Source organism: Paramacrobiotus metropolitanus, unplaced genomic scaffold (genome assembly GCF_019649055.1).
Source record: "Paramacrobiotus metropolitanus isolate TYO unplaced genomic scaffold, Prichtersi_v1.0 Parri_scaffold0000171, whole genome shotgun sequence".
Taxonomy (NCBI): Eukaryota; Metazoa; Tardigrada; class Eutardigrada; order Parachela; family Macrobiotidae; genus Paramacrobiotus; species Paramacrobiotus metropolitanus.
This window is the reverse complement of record NW_026570391.1, coordinates 154,622-169,757: the sequence shown is the minus strand read 5'-3', so window position 1 is coordinate 169,757 and position 15,136 is coordinate 154,622. Positions and strand designations below refer to the sequence as shown.

At 45.4% G+C, this 15,136-nt stretch overlaps 1 protein-coding gene and 1 pseudogene across 1 annotated transcript; both read left to right on the top strand.

Annotated features, from left to right (window-relative positions):
* Positions 1-1,973: 1,973 nt before the first annotated feature.
* Positions 1,974-6,603, top strand: LOC129600334 (melatonin receptor type 1A-like; annotated as a pseudogene).
* A 6,549-nt stretch (positions 6,604-13,152) lies between these two features.
* LOC129600328 (uncharacterized) lies at positions 13,153-14,795 on the top strand. The gene is made up of 2 exons (XM_055498810.1): positions 13,153-14,102; positions 14,161-14,795. Exons 1-2 carry the CDS (start codon positions 13,223-13,225, stop codon positions 14,691-14,693), a joined length of 1,413 nt encoding a protein of 470 aa, XP_055354785.1. The 5' UTR covers positions 13,153-13,222; the 3' UTR covers positions 14,694-14,795.
* The last annotated feature ends 341 nt before the right edge of the window (positions 14,796-15,136 follow it).

Below are 15,136 nucleotides of genomic sequence, written 5' to 3'. Positions count from 1 at the left end.
CGCTCTACCGCGAAATGTTGTGCTTTTTTTCTGGCCGCTGCCGCTCATTGATAAAATCGCCAGTGCTGAACAGCTGTTGTAAAATTAATAAGTTGATGCAGTTGGTGTGTACAGTTAGTTTCCACAGTTTTGTGCTGCGTCTGCTTTACAGTACTTTCTGGCCTTGACAGTTCCGGACCGGACAGATTGCGGAGGGCGTGGTCATGTGGTTTTTGTCGGCAACAGATGCTTTCAGTAAAAACGATTAACAAATCAATATTATATACGTGCACTTGGGATATAAAATATGTTATATGTTGTTATGTACTTTTGCAAATATGTACCGTTGTACGTAAAATGTTTGCAGCGTGCCTGTTCTACACGTTTTATACGAGTAGTACGTATGTACAGCACACAAAATAATGTCATGATTAAATTTTAATGTCCACTTCGCAGTTTTTTTTATTTTGTCTTATAAAGCGCTCGATAACAGTGAGGAATACGCCGAATACAAGAATCTATGGGCAACTATACCAAAACGATGCACAGTACTTATTAAATAAATAATTGGCCAGTGTTGTTACTTGTTAATATAAAATGGCGGTGTTGTAGTGCAATTTGTTATGCGTTGATATTACCAAAATTACCAAAATGTAAATAACATGCTTATTTAACAGTAATCACTGCTCGAATATTAAGAAAACTTGAAGATATTAAAACAACACACGATTATATAATGCTGTTGAAGAAACGTATGCAGCAGTATATTCCACGTGCTGCTCCACTATTATTCAGGCGTAAATGACGGAAAAGAGCGGCAAAAATACAATAATATCTCTGGATTTGGCACTGCATCGGCTTCCAAACCCGCAACAACCACGATAAGCCGTGCAGGGTTTCGCATATCAACCTGGTTGGATCTAAATTGGGTGTCTCACATCACCTGATGTACATATTTCTTATTCCTAATCCACACATCACTAGAAACTCTTTACCATCTATGATCTATCCAACTACGTGCACGAATAAGACGTAAATGATGTTGTTGCCCAGATATTTGTGATTTCCGGTAGGCACACCGCCCACGCACTTATGTTTTCGCTATATCTATATATATCTGTACAAGAAGACACGAGAGCTCTCCATAACGCAAGTTCTTATTAGCAAATGCCCACAAAATTCCAGCCACGATCGACTGATTTCTCTATCAAAAACGGATGACGATTTCTCCGTTTTAACATGGACGGACAAGTTGGCAAACATAAAACAACGCCAATGTCATAAACGGCGTATATGCAACAACCAGTTAGAAGCGAAACGGCATGTACTGTAGAAATTGGTACACAGATGTATTTACGTTGTACATGGAACGTTATAAATAGCGATGTAAATAAAACTACCATGACACGAACTTAAAAAAAATCTATAAAAATCACCATAAAAATAAAAATCTTTTAATCGTCATTAAAAAACTGCAAAAAATATGATATAAGCAAGCATAACAAATACAATAAATTACAACAAAAAATACTGCAATACAGATAGAATCAGCTTATCGCGAATTAAAATTATAATAAAAACATAGGAACTTTATGGTGCAGATAAATGCAGGTTTCAGTATACAATTGCAAGACCGTTATCTGTATTAACCGCCGCGAATCAGAAAAAACTGAAATACACAGCACAATAATTATCATTTCATTTTATAACATTGTTTGATATTGGGTGGCCATGCGTCAGCACTGATGAATATTTACTGAATTATATTATTGACCGACGACCGGTGAACGTCGTTCCTCGCAGTACCAGGGATTTCGTAAATAATACTGCGTTATCGAGCAAATTGCATTATAGCTGATTAGTCTATTTATATATAAAATGTCCAGACAGCCTTTTGCTCCTTTCGCGGAGAATTTCACTGCCGGCATAAAGCGGGCGTCGTGAGGTAATTTCCTTAACACAATTGGAATTATTTAGGAATATACAGACAGCTAAAAACAGTAATGTCGTGATACGCCGAATTGTCGTCGGTATCACGCAAACCGGCATTATCACATATCGCGCTCGGCCGCTTCCTATTTTTTTAAATAGTTAGCAGCCGGATCGACAAGCAGGTGTTTCCGGTGCAAAAACTCCGCAATCTAAGCATCACGTGCCGTGCTAATTTTCGGGGCGCGTGTACTACACAGTGAGGTACGGTTTAATCAGGAGAAGATTGTCCGACATCTGTACGGATTTATACAGCGCCGATTCCTGGTGCCGGCTTAAGCGTACACGCCTCGATCTCTTCCCATCAGTGTGCCCATTTAAAGCGCCGGCAGCGCTGGTATCCGATACCGCGATCTTGTCAAAGCCCCTTCATGGCGCATCCATTTCCCGTGTTGTTGGCAGCGGCGTTTTAACCCGGCAAGTGCACCCGCGAGGCATTTTTTTCACCGGCCGCTTTCACCTTTATAGTTCGGTCGGCCGGCGCGTTAACGTTGGCCGGTACTTTGCGAATATGTTGGACGTGTTGGACACGAATGTGGTGGCGCTGTTCAACTGGAGCAACGGCTCGGGCAGCGGCGCCGACGCCGGACATGTCCATCGCAGCGATTTGATGCACCGCAATCCGCTGGACGGGAATAAGCCGTTGCAGACCTTCTACGTCATCTGTCTGGCTTTCCAGAGCGTCTTCGGCACCATCGGCAATATTCTGGTCAGTGCCAAATTATACCGCTGTTAGTTGTTGTTATTGGAAAAATTGTTGGACAATCTTTACACTTTTTCTAATTTTTTTGCATAATTTGCTGTATTTTTTTACATGCATAGTTAATTTTTCTTACATTTTCTCTTTAATAAACGCATTTATTTTTTATAGTGGTTTTAGTATTATTTTTATCGCTGCAGTATGTTTATAGTACTCGCAGCTTTGTTATTTTTTATTTTTACACTATTATTATACTGTAGTTGTAGTTATTTGTGTTTTTTTTTAAATTCCGCTGCCCGTCGTTAATCGCTCAACGCTTATTTTATTTCCATGCCAAATGCCAATATATGCAGGCTTTTTATTGCCTATTCGTCTCGCGTAATGCTTTATCATCGGATCGAGTTACATCGCACAAAGGTCACCGTGGTTTCTTTTGTATTCTACGCATATTCGTTTGAGCAGTAACTCGAGCCGGTCTTTTCCACGCCGGTTTATCCCATACGCGGCGTAAGAATGAGGTCATAATTTACGAATGAAAGGTCAGGAGAATTTTCCTGCCCGGACATCCGCTGTCTGCTCGGCCTGGACGCCGATCTTACCTCGCGGCCAGGTCGATTAGTCGCGGGCTAATGTCAGCAGCACTTCCGGTGTTGTCGCTGTCGGGTTTTCCCACCGTATTACGCTGACATTTCCTTACAGTCGCCCAGCGAAACCAACGACTGTAGGCTGAAACGGATAATATTTATTTATATTATGGAAATATTATCTCTCTAATTAAAAACCGGTGTTACCGTACTGCATGTCCGACAGAAACCTGACCTGTATACCTTATACTTTAATTAAAAGCCCTGGCTTTCTTGTCAAATGTCAACGCCTGCCTACTGAACTCTTCCGCACAATATTTACAAACATCTTCCGTTCTTTTGCACTGTGAGTCTGTGCTACATGGTGTTGCTGCACTACTGAACGTTAAATAAACGTAATAATTGTATACAAATGCCCAAGAGGTTAATTATGCAAATACTTCCGGCGTTCACACCAACTGCCACCGCTCGATGTAGTAGAATAGACTGCCGCTTCACGTTGTCTCCAAAGATTTTTTAAAAATTCCCACTCGTTTATTTTTTAAGCAGCTTGTTATAATTTTGAAAAAAATAATGCAACCCTAGTTCAGTTTAAAACTGATCTTCATGATAATGTGCGGTTTTGTGCACAATTTGGGAGAAGCGGTTCACGACAACACTTGCACGCATTTAAACTTGTTGGAATTTTCTTACAGCCAAAACTCCGCCAACCAGTGCGTGTTGCGCGCATGCGCACAAACGGTTTTCCCGCCAATGTATATACAAAACACCCCGCTACATAATGTCATAAAACAGAGCAAAAATGTGTTTGGGAATGGGAAAGCTTTCGTGCATGTTAAGACACGAAGTGGGTACCATATACAAAGGTCACTTCCGTTACAAGAAAAACGTACCTGCACGCCGCCGCTTAAAGCAGCGCGTGGTTTTGTTTGCGTAAACAGTGTAAGTAAAGGGCTTCCTGTTCTTCCCAACTGGAGTTAAGCTGGCATGAAGCCCTGCACTTCCGGCGTAGATGCGACGAGTAAACGGGCGCAGTACGCGGTGAGGTCAGGAGACTGATTACACGTTATTGCAGCCGCGTTGAAAGCTCATACATGCCGCATGTAACAAGTGTTAGTCGCAGCTATCCGTGCTAATTAACGCCCGTCTCCGTTGGCAGGTCATGGGAGCGGTGTGCATCGTGCCGGCCCTGCGCACCACCGGCAACTACTTCATCGTCAATCTCTCCCTGGCCGACCTCTTCGTCACGCTGGTCACCCAGCCCGGCAACATTGTCGGTACGTTCGTAGAACACGGCGTGTGAACAGGTCAATTTCCCCGCCGGAAATTCTTCTCCTGTCTCTGGTCGGCGTGCGTCTGACGTTCCCAGTCCGAAACGTCTATAATTAGCCGATGATCATTAACGGCCTATTGCGTGACGTCAGGTTGGCACGCGCCCTTGCTTCCTGTTGACGCGCGGCGGGCCTGATAAATAACGGTTCAAAACGTGCCGGCAACCTGTTTTTAAAATACTGCATTGAAATAAAAAAAAACATATATGGGAAAATAATAGTTCATATTAAACTGATTTTTAAAAAAAACGGCTGATTAAGATTTTTGCAACTGCTGTTCGTGCCGGTCACTAATTTCTTAAGCTTGAAAATTTTTAATAATTTACCGATAACACGTAATTCTGGAATGTTAATAATACAGTGACGTGTAATCGTCAAAAAAGGCTAAGAAAACTGATTAACTGCGTCATACTAATGTCGAAGCACGCCGGTTTCCCAAGGAAAATTCTTTGGTAATGATCAGGATCGTTTTTAAAATTTCTTGGATAAAGTATTGACGCCTGAAGGGTTTTCTTCGCTGCGCATTTTCAGATTAAAATTAATTCTATAAGTAATACAGACTAATGACCAGCATTTCGGATTTTCCATCTTCTTTCCGCATCCTGAATAATCCCTTTACTCCACCAACTCCAGCGCAAGATTAACGTCGGTTTAATTAGCATGCATAGGATGCATCGTATCTGACAGAAAATAAACGTGCGCGCGTTATTAAAGCTTAAGCGAGCGCGTGATGAATTTAATACACAATTATAGCGATGCACCTTTAAGTAGCCCTGCCAGGATCGGGTTCGCTATAGTGGTAAATAAAATTAATAAAAATTGTGGGCGGCATTTTAGGAGCGTTACTGGGCGAAGAGTGGTGGAGTGCCCGGCCTGTCATGTGCTCGATCGTGGCGACGCTGTGCGCCACCGGCTGCATTTCGTCTACCTGGAACATTTGTATGATCGCCGTCAACAGGTATGTAGATTAAATTTTACCGGTGTCCACTACTTTCGGTTGTCGGCTAAACTATTCTATTTTATTTATTTTATTTTATTTTATTTTATTTTTACTATTTTTATTTTTATTTTATTTATTTTATTTTATTTTATTTTTATTTTATTTTATTTTATTTTATTTATTTATTTTATTTATTTTATTTTATTTTTATTTTATTTTATTTTATTTTATTTTATTTTATTTTATTTTATTTTATTTTATTTTATTTTATTTTATTTTATTTTATTTTATTTTATTTTATTTTATTTTATTTTATTTTATTTTATTTATTTTATTTTATTATTTTTGTTAATTTTAGGTACGTGATGATCGCCCACTACGAGCACTATGAAAAAATCTACTCTCGACGCAACACCGTCTTCATGTGCATCGGCGTCTGGATGGTCATCTACAGCATCGAACTGCCCAATCACGTGGGGTGGGGCGACAACCGCTTCAGCGTCGTCTTCTACATGTGCACCTTCGCCAACCACCTGCACTCCTACGCTTTATTCTACATCCTGGTGGGCGTGGCCATCCCCGTCATCACCAGCTTCCTGGCCTACCTCGGCATCTACCTAAAGGTCAAGAACTCCAACCTCGTCCGCCAGCGCATCCTCAACCGCGACGAGAAGGCCAAGGACGAAGAGGACCATGTCCAACCGGAAGTTCCGCGAGAACGTGCGGGTGGCGCGAGCGTTGTTCAAGGTGTACGTCATCTTCCTGCTGATGTGGGCGCCGGTGGCCGTGCTGATCCTGATGGGCAAGGGGACCGCCGTGCACCCGGTGTGGTACATCCTGACGGTGCTGATGGCGCACGGGAACAGTTCGATTAACTGTGTCGTCTACGCGGCGTCCCTCGACCACTTCCGGGAGGGGTACCTCCGTTTACTGGGGATACGGCGGCGGCGCGCCGGGGTATCGGCGCTGCACAGCATCCACACCAGTCAGAGCCAGAACACCGCCGGCAACGTGACCGTCGGAGCGACGTCGGTGCAGCTGACGCCGGTAAAGGTCAACGTCTGCAGCGCGTCTCAGTAGGCGGTTAACGGTTCCCACGCGCTGCTGCCGTGGGAACTGACAGTCGCCGGTGTCGGGATGGGCCTTGTTCCTATCCGCGGCAGGCGTTTACTACGGGCAGTTGGCCACGTTGCTGATCATTCTCTAGCTGTAATTTATTTAAGGCTTATTTTCATATGCCGATTCAAAAGCCCTTGAAGCTTTTCCGTGTTGTGGCGCTCTTATGTGTCAGCTATGATCTGTGCATCGGTACGCGACATTTAAACTGATGATTAATATATTTTTCTACAATTAAGAGCATGGGTGTACTTCAAATGCACATGTGTTGTAACGGTTAAATGCACACTACTGTACATACGAGTACTCATAATCATCCGCCAGTTTCGCTACGCGCGCCTCGAGTGCTGTATTCTCACAACAAAATTCCTGGGACTGGCATCCGTCCTAATGCTGTGATGTGAAACACTTGTGTGTAGGCAGTTTCCAGCTTGAAGATAGCCAGCTGGCGGAGTCTCAGCCAACTAGATATCGCTAAGCCGACAACTGACTGACTTCGTCTGGCCCGGAAGGCCACTATCCTTCCGCGTTGAGGAGGCCCGATCAGCCAATCAGCCGCAATTCCTCGATCGCCCCCGTCTGACATAATGTCATCATGTAGAAACGATATATCGCCTTGAAGATGGCGGTCCGGTCTTATAAAGCCCAGGAACGAGAGAGTCCATGGAGACCGTGTGGTCGTTACACGGACGATTAGAGTACGGAGCGGTAAAATACAGCTTCGGATCGTAGCGATCTGAAAAATACCGCAGTACGAAGTTGTCAACTAAATGCGGCCGTTAAGTGTCGATGTTGTTCGTTCCTCTTTACTGCAACGGTACGTAGTCAGCAACAGCAACCGCAACGGCGCAACGTCATCGACAGCGAAGGCGGCGCTATCGATAATAAAATAATACTGAACTGTCTGAACATAGTGCGTGCACTTAGTATCGCGTACTTAACCCATCTCGACCGGAGAAGCTTTGACCGTTGACTTTTGTCAACACCGTACCGTCAACATTCGGCCGGATTAATCAAATAATACCCGTAGCTGCTGCTTAAAATGTAGGAAAAATACCGACGGGCTTTGCCAGGTCGAAATATGGCATATGCGTATAGAGGGTCAGCCGAATTGCTTTGCGAGCTAGAATGTCTATAGACACTGTTATGGTTTCCTTTACTTCGCAGACAGTTTGTCTATATCAGCGTGGGATGATCAAATAATAACTGTTGACATAATAAACAACAGCCAGTTATAGATCGCGTTTACAAATGACCATGGAAGAGGTACAAAGAGAAGTTCGATCTAACAAAAAAAAGACAAGAACAGTACTTAGAACATTCGGGCGATTACTGCTAGCAGTTTATAATGTTATTGATTATTCTCTAGTTGTAATTTATTTTTTGGCTTATTTTCTTATGCGATTCTATATAAAGCCCCTGAAGCTGTGCCGCGTCCTGATTATATATTGTGACGACACGTATGTCAGCTATGATTTGAAACTTACGCTGATCGCGCGCTGCAATTCTAGAGCTGCTCTGCATTGAATATCGACCCCCTGCCTCGCGTCCTCGTCATCACCACACAGCCGGTTGTCGTCAAATGTTGTTCTGGTGATGTTCGTGCTGGTGATCTTTCCAATGATCTGGCGTAATGTACCGCCCAGTGGGTAGAGCCTGCTGATACCGGAAAAAGCCTGGATGGCATGATTGATCGCGTGGAGACGCAATCCGATGGGGAACCGATGTCGCCGGCGAATCCCGGCGAAAACGGGAAGCGGCGGACGGAGAACATGGCGGGGTTTTTTTTGTTAATGGTCAGCATGTTGGTCTCCGGGAAGCCACTGCTGCTGGCGAAGTTTGTAGCGAGTTTTGTAACTCCAAAAGGATTCCCTAATTCCCTTGTGACGACGCAGTCATCCACGTCTACGGCCATGGTGGATCCGCTGGGCGCCGCACTGGCGTCTGTCGAGGAAGTGTGGCGACGGGTTAGCCGGATGCTCTCTTTCTTAATCAGGGGTTCGATTTTATTCTACACAAAGAGGGATATTGTAGAGATACTACCGTAACTCATAATTTCTTAGAAATTATATTAGCATTATTCATTGCGAATGTGTAGCTGATATCTGATCTTATGCACCCAGTACACCGATCCCTACTAAGATACATACGGGCTAAGCTTTGTGTCAGTGAGTGTGTTTACCGTTCCCTGTGTGGTACTTAAAGCCGTGTCAGTAACATGTATTCTTTGAAGTTTGAACATCGTGTGTCAGTCTAATGAGTAATACGACGGGAAGTGTGATGGTTCCTTAGAGGACACAATATCCATATATTTTATTAATAATTGTTACTCTCGTTCCGTTTGCTTGTCTGTTCGATTTTTCGAGATACCTTTGTCCCATCCTTGTGGGCGCGGGAACTACATGACCATTCGGCATGATGGCCGGATTATTGATGGCTGGAACTCCATACTTCTGGGCCGTAATGCATGATCATGCATGCATTATGGGCTGGAGGTTTGGCGGTCGTAAGGAAGGCCATTTAAGTGAAACCTTTGCAATTCGGCTGACCCCCGACACTTCGACAGGATGTCACTTTGTAATGATTGGATATGTAGTCATCGTGATCGAGTCGACGCTGCTCCTGCACGAAACTGAGCGCGCTCATTATTTTGCGTTTAAATATGCCGAGCGATTAATTATGCCGGCATCGCGAGTGCATTATTACTCATGTTCCACTGCCCACACTGCGACTGCGTGGCTGCGGCCTATGCCCGTTTGACTTCTGTTTCTACCAGTTTCCTCTATCACTCCACTACTTATCAGCAAATACCTCAGACGTACGAGTATCTAAAAGTGGTGTCCACTACCGTATGGTGGACACCACCCGTATGGTGTCCAGTACATCAGTTCGACGTCAGAAAATCTTATCAAAAATTTCAGTCGCGTCAGAACGAAAGCACCTTCATTTCGAGAAAGGACTGTGCTTTCATTCTGACGAGATAGAAATTTGACGCAGTCATCGCTGTGCCAATCTAACGCGTTCAACGCGTCCGTGCATTGTTAATTTCCTTTCATGTATTGTAGGCCTGCAAATAACAAAACAGGTACTAGTACTTCCGTATTTTATACCTACATAATTATGTGCGTGGGTTTGGGCTCGAATATATGCAGACAGCAATACGAGCGATGCGCACTTCGTACTTGCTCATGCAGGAACGACACAATTACAAGTATTTTCAACGCCTGGAAAAAGGCCTGCCGGTCTTATATACAGCCGAGGAACGGCAGAGTGCGCGAAAGAAAGGAAAACATACCGTGTGTGGTCGTTATTCTGATGACTAGGGGATGGTTATGAACTTAATATGTACAGCTCCTGCTCATAGCAATCGGCAAAATGCCGCAACAACAAGAAAAGTAAATGCAGCTGGAACGCATGCCCCGCGTTCCTTTTTATTGCAGCGGTGTAGTCAGCAGCAGCAAGCAAAACGGCGCCACCTTATCGAAAGTGAAAGCGGCGAAATCGATGACAAATACCGAACAAACATGACATTTGTGCATACCGCTACCGGAAAAGGTTTTACCTTTGATCTTTGCCAATGCCCACCGCCAACATTCGATCAGATTAATAAAATAGCTGCTCCATAAGAATGTTTACTGGTTTTGCCAGGTCAAAATCTGATACATAACCTAGGTGGCGATGCGTCAGGCGGTTTACTTTGTTAGATAAAATGTCTATTTGTTCTGTTCTGTTCTGTTCTGTTCTGTTCTGTTCTGTTCTGTTCTGTTCTGTTCTGTTCTGTTCTGTTCTGTTCTGTTCTGTTCTGTTCTGTTCTGTTCTGTTCTGTTCTGTTCTGTTCTGTTCTGTTCTGTTCTGTTCTGTTCTGTTCTGTTCTGTTCTGGTCTTATTTGTTATGTTTAGTTACTCACAGAAGGTTTGTCATCGGCAGCGTGGACCGGAAAACTAAATAAATTAAGACTTTTGACCTCTCTGATCACACACACAGGACCAGCTACAGGAGAGTGCGAAAACAACGACCTTACTTATTTATGCATCGCGCCACTCGGTGATACGTGGGGCAGTTTTCGAAACTGAATGCTCATTGCGAGAGAGTCACGAGGAAAGCGATAAAAAACAATATCGTACGAGCTGCTTTGCTGACAGTCATATTGAGGACAAATTCTGTTGATTATTGCATCTACTGTCTATGTTATCGCCCGTCAAGGCCGTGCATAACGTTTTACCTCCAGTTACGATTTCCGAAACTTCCCGCCAGGATCATACCGAAAGTTTTAGCACACGGTAGATGAAGATATGTAGTGGCATTATGGCGATCAAAATGAAAACAAAACATTTCGGAGGAAAGTTATGTAGCATCATTAATTAATAACATGCTATTTAGCGACTTTAATTAATTTGACAGAGACGTATCGGAATTGATGTTATCAACGGTCGGAAATAAGCGTGCTGTTAACCGCATTTAGCACAAAATCTGGGGTAGAGATGGCAACGGCCGGCTAAACGGATGACCTGGCCATCGCCGGCAAAAGCCCTAGCCGGCTAACCTTATTTTTTAAAATAAATGCTGCAAAGTGCTGCAAATGCTCGCCAAAAAAATTGTAGTTCCGTATATGTTGTGAAAAACGGTTTTCGAAAACGTTGGAAGCAAAAAACAGCGGTTATTCGGGAATTATCACGAGCGAAATCGACAGAAATTAGGCGCAAGCCGAAGAAAATGTGATGCAAAGTGACTGTGTGGCGCCATCTTTACCGCCAAAAATTGCACAACGATGCCGCCGTTCGCTGCTTCAGCGACGGCCGCCGTATTGCCGCAGCTGGCTGAAGTCTCAGCCGTATTTACAGCCGGCCTGACGTCGGCTACGGCTTGCAAAAACCGTCGGCCGGCTGGCCAGTAGCCGGCTAAGCCGGTGCCATCTCTAATCTGGGGGCATGGCTAATGCATTACCGGCACCGTGTCTGGAAAGTGGAAACGTTCTTACGAGATTGAGAAGGTCCAAAGAGAAGTGGCTTCACGTTTCGGATTACCAGCAGTAACAGCGCACCGCACTGGTTGGATCCAGCTGGCTGCAGCTGAACTACAGGATATCGTAGTATCGTACACAAGTATATTTAAATTAAATAAATTATTCGTAAAATATTACAAAATTTTCGAAATTTTTCTTAGGTTGCATTCTTATATGCTTTCTTCCGAGGCGGAATTGTCAAAAAAGCGCGCCAGCTGCAGCGGAATTGTGAACGAGACAAGATTCTACACCAAGCTTTCGTTAAGAGCAACACATTTGTCTGGGACTTTGAAATGCGCGGTGACGGTGTAACAGTTTCCATTCCACAAATCTAATACCTTGTACGGCTGAAATGGACGCGGGCTCGGTGCAGTATATGATGTGCTTGAGGACAAGGACCCGGTACATAGCGTCAAAAATGGGATACATACACTAAAATGTTCGCTTTCGCGCACTTTGAATCACTTTTTTGTAATGCTTTATGTCATTCTAAAGCCAAATGATTTGTATAAATCGTTAGGAAAACCGTTTGCGCGCGCAACATCCGGTTGCCGAGATATGGCGCACAATGAGTGAAAAGTTTGAATGCATTGGTGTGCACCAAAAGTCTGGTTATTACCCGATCTTCTTTGATAGTTACTCATGCATTACTTTCTTCAATAACGTATTGATCACCATTAAAGTATTTTCCAGCCAAAACGTTTCAGTAATTTCTTGGCCAGTGTCTGTAGGTCTAGAAACCAAGATCAAGACACTGGATGGAAAAACTACCAGAACAGCCTTTCCCTGCGGTAGATGAGTACGAAAATGATCCGATGTAACTACAGATGCCGGGTCATCTCCCATAATGTCCGCGCATTCCGCAAACATACCGGCAACGTGAACAACCAGCTCGACCACGATGCAGTTGAGTGAGTTGACGCCAGTAAAGGTTAACGTCTGCAGCGCCCTCGTGTTCCATCGCTGATTTGCCGCATGCGAACATCTTCCTCGTCAAAACTCTGCCGCGAGCTATGTATTGCAGAAATATCAAGACAATTATCTCTGCATTACGTGACATCAGCATAACTTATCTGCAATGAAATTCTTACATACGGAAGAAAAAGCCGTACCAGAGTGTTTTGGCACTTGTTCGTGTTTTGGTAAGTGGTTAGAAGTAGAACAACATTTCAATGCACAAGTACCGGCTATCATTCTCATCCTCTTGCTGTACGCTGTGCCTTAAGCGGCACTTGTGCATAACGTCAGTGTCACGTGAAGAACCGGTTTAAGAGAAACTGACAAGGCAGACCTGATCGTATCGCACACTCACTCGCAGACACGTGAAATATCTCGCAAACAGACAAAGTACAAAAGTTAAATCTGCGTGGTGTGCAGAAAACCACCACAAACTGCCACTTTGCGAAAGTAGTGCAAGCAGACTTTCTTCACTCGCCTACATATACACACATTTACTTTGGCCGTGCTTCTTTCGTTAATTTCCGTTAATTTCCATATAAATTATGAATATATTAAACTGTGCTATACGTTGAGCGCGTTCGTTATAATCTTTCCCGATCCCGTTATTGGAATTACCCAGGATGTCGCCGCCTCGGCAACATGTATTACTGTTTCCGTATCCATTATTCGGACACATCAGTCCGCTGCTGCAGTTAGCCCGGAAGATGGCGCCCCACCACGACGTGACGTTCGTCACCTCCGCGCTGCGCGTCCAGCAACTGCGCCAACGCGGCATCTTCACCGCGGCCGACGAGGCGTCCATCCAGCTGGTGGGGCTCCTGGACGCCCTCCAGGAGAGCGACGACACCGAGGGCACCTTCCAACAGATGCTGGAGGTGGGCGAGAAGACCTTCCCCTTCATGACGAAGCTCTTCCGGACCCTCCCGAGCTCCGCGTCCCCCGACGCACTTGGCGACGACTACCGGGCGCTGCTGGACCGCCCCCTGCAGCGGCCGGTCGACGTCGCCATCATGGACGTCATCGCGCTGCGCGAATCCCTGCCCCTTCTGCATCCCCGCGGGATTCGCTGCTTCGTCTTTAACTCCTCCGGACTGATCTTTTCCAACAAGCTGAACGTTAACCAAGACACCCCGGCGCTCCCGGACGCCGCCTTCTTCTCGGACTGGGAGGCCCACCCCGATCTCGCGGTCAGCGGGGTTCCGCGGGCGTTTAAGGAGATGTGCATGGACTGCGACGGGGAGCTGTTCCCGGGTCTGGACGCCCTCGCCGGGTTTATCGTCAATTCCATCGAGGAGCTAGAACCGGAGGTCGTCCGCACCATGGCCACGCACCGGAAGACGGCCGGAAAGCCCGTGCGGTTTGTGGCGCCGCTGTTCGCCGACGAAGCCGGTAAAGGTCACGGGAACCTCGTCGGGGAGTGGCTGGATGCGCAGGGTGAGCGCAGTGTAGTCTACGTCAGCTTCGGCTCGTTCGCCGTGTCCCAGAACGAACAACTCCACGGTAACCGGCATTCCTTAGATTTCTTAGGTTTCTTAGATTGCATTCGTTTATACTGCAGAAATCGCCAAGGCGTTGTTGTCGCTGAATAAGCCTTTTATTTGGTCCTTGAAATCCCATCAGCAGAAGCTCCTCCCACCGGAAATGCAGGCTTCCATCGCCGGCCAATCCGCATCTAGTAAATATCTGGTGTTGGCATGGACGCCGCAGCGTAGCATCCTTAACCACCCGGCAACGCGGCTCTTCGTAAGTCACGTGGGATACAACAGCCTGCTAGAGACCTTCGACGCCGGCGTGCCGTTGGTGTGCTGGCCCATGTTCGGCGACCAGTTCGCCAACGCCGACATGGCGCAACGGCTGGGCAACGGCCGGACCATCCCGGACACCGGCGCACTGCATTCCCGCACGGTGCCGGCGGCGGAGATTGCGGAGGCAGTCACCACGGTCGGGCAGTGGGAGCGGAACTTTGGGGACGGCGATTATGCGCGGAAAGCGGCGGAGGTCAGCCGCATGGTGAAAGCGGCCGCCGCACCGGGTGGCAGTTCCTGTGAAGCGTTCACGAAGCTTGTTCTGTCCGATATTCCGCTCGCGTAGTGCTGCTTTATTAGTTGCCTTCTTAATTACTACTGCGCCTTGATTTCTTTATGCTATACGTTGACAATTAACTGCACTATTTTTGGTAATAAATATTTCTCGAAATCGAAAAATATTTCAGATCCTGTTTGCCATGCATGACCTGTGTCAAATACAGGGCTGAAGTACACGTACACTCGATATGGCAAGTTTCGTTTACAGTTTTTGCGCGATAGATTTGCGCGGTCATATCAGCTACGTCAGTCTATGTAAGTTGACGTAAATCCATGCAATTTCTTTTAAGACATTATTGTTGTCCGTGTAAGCTTATGTAAGAAACTTGAGTAACGTAAGTCAACGTAAGTAACTGTTAATGTAAGTCTATGCAAGTTGGTGTAAGACATTGCTATCCGCGTAAGTTAATGTGAACAACGTTAGCGGCATTTCCGCTATGTTTCGGTTTC

Excerpts from the sequence above, each read along its gene's own strand:
- LOC129600328 (XM_055498810.1), top strand. The coding sequence starts at position 13,223 with ATGTCGCCGCCTCGGCAACATGTATTACTGTTTCCGTATCCATTATTC. Across the intron at positions 14,103-14,160 it reads CCAGAACGAACAACTCCACG|AAATCGCCAAGGCGTTGTTG; the intron begins GTAACCGGCATT and ends TTTATACTGCAG.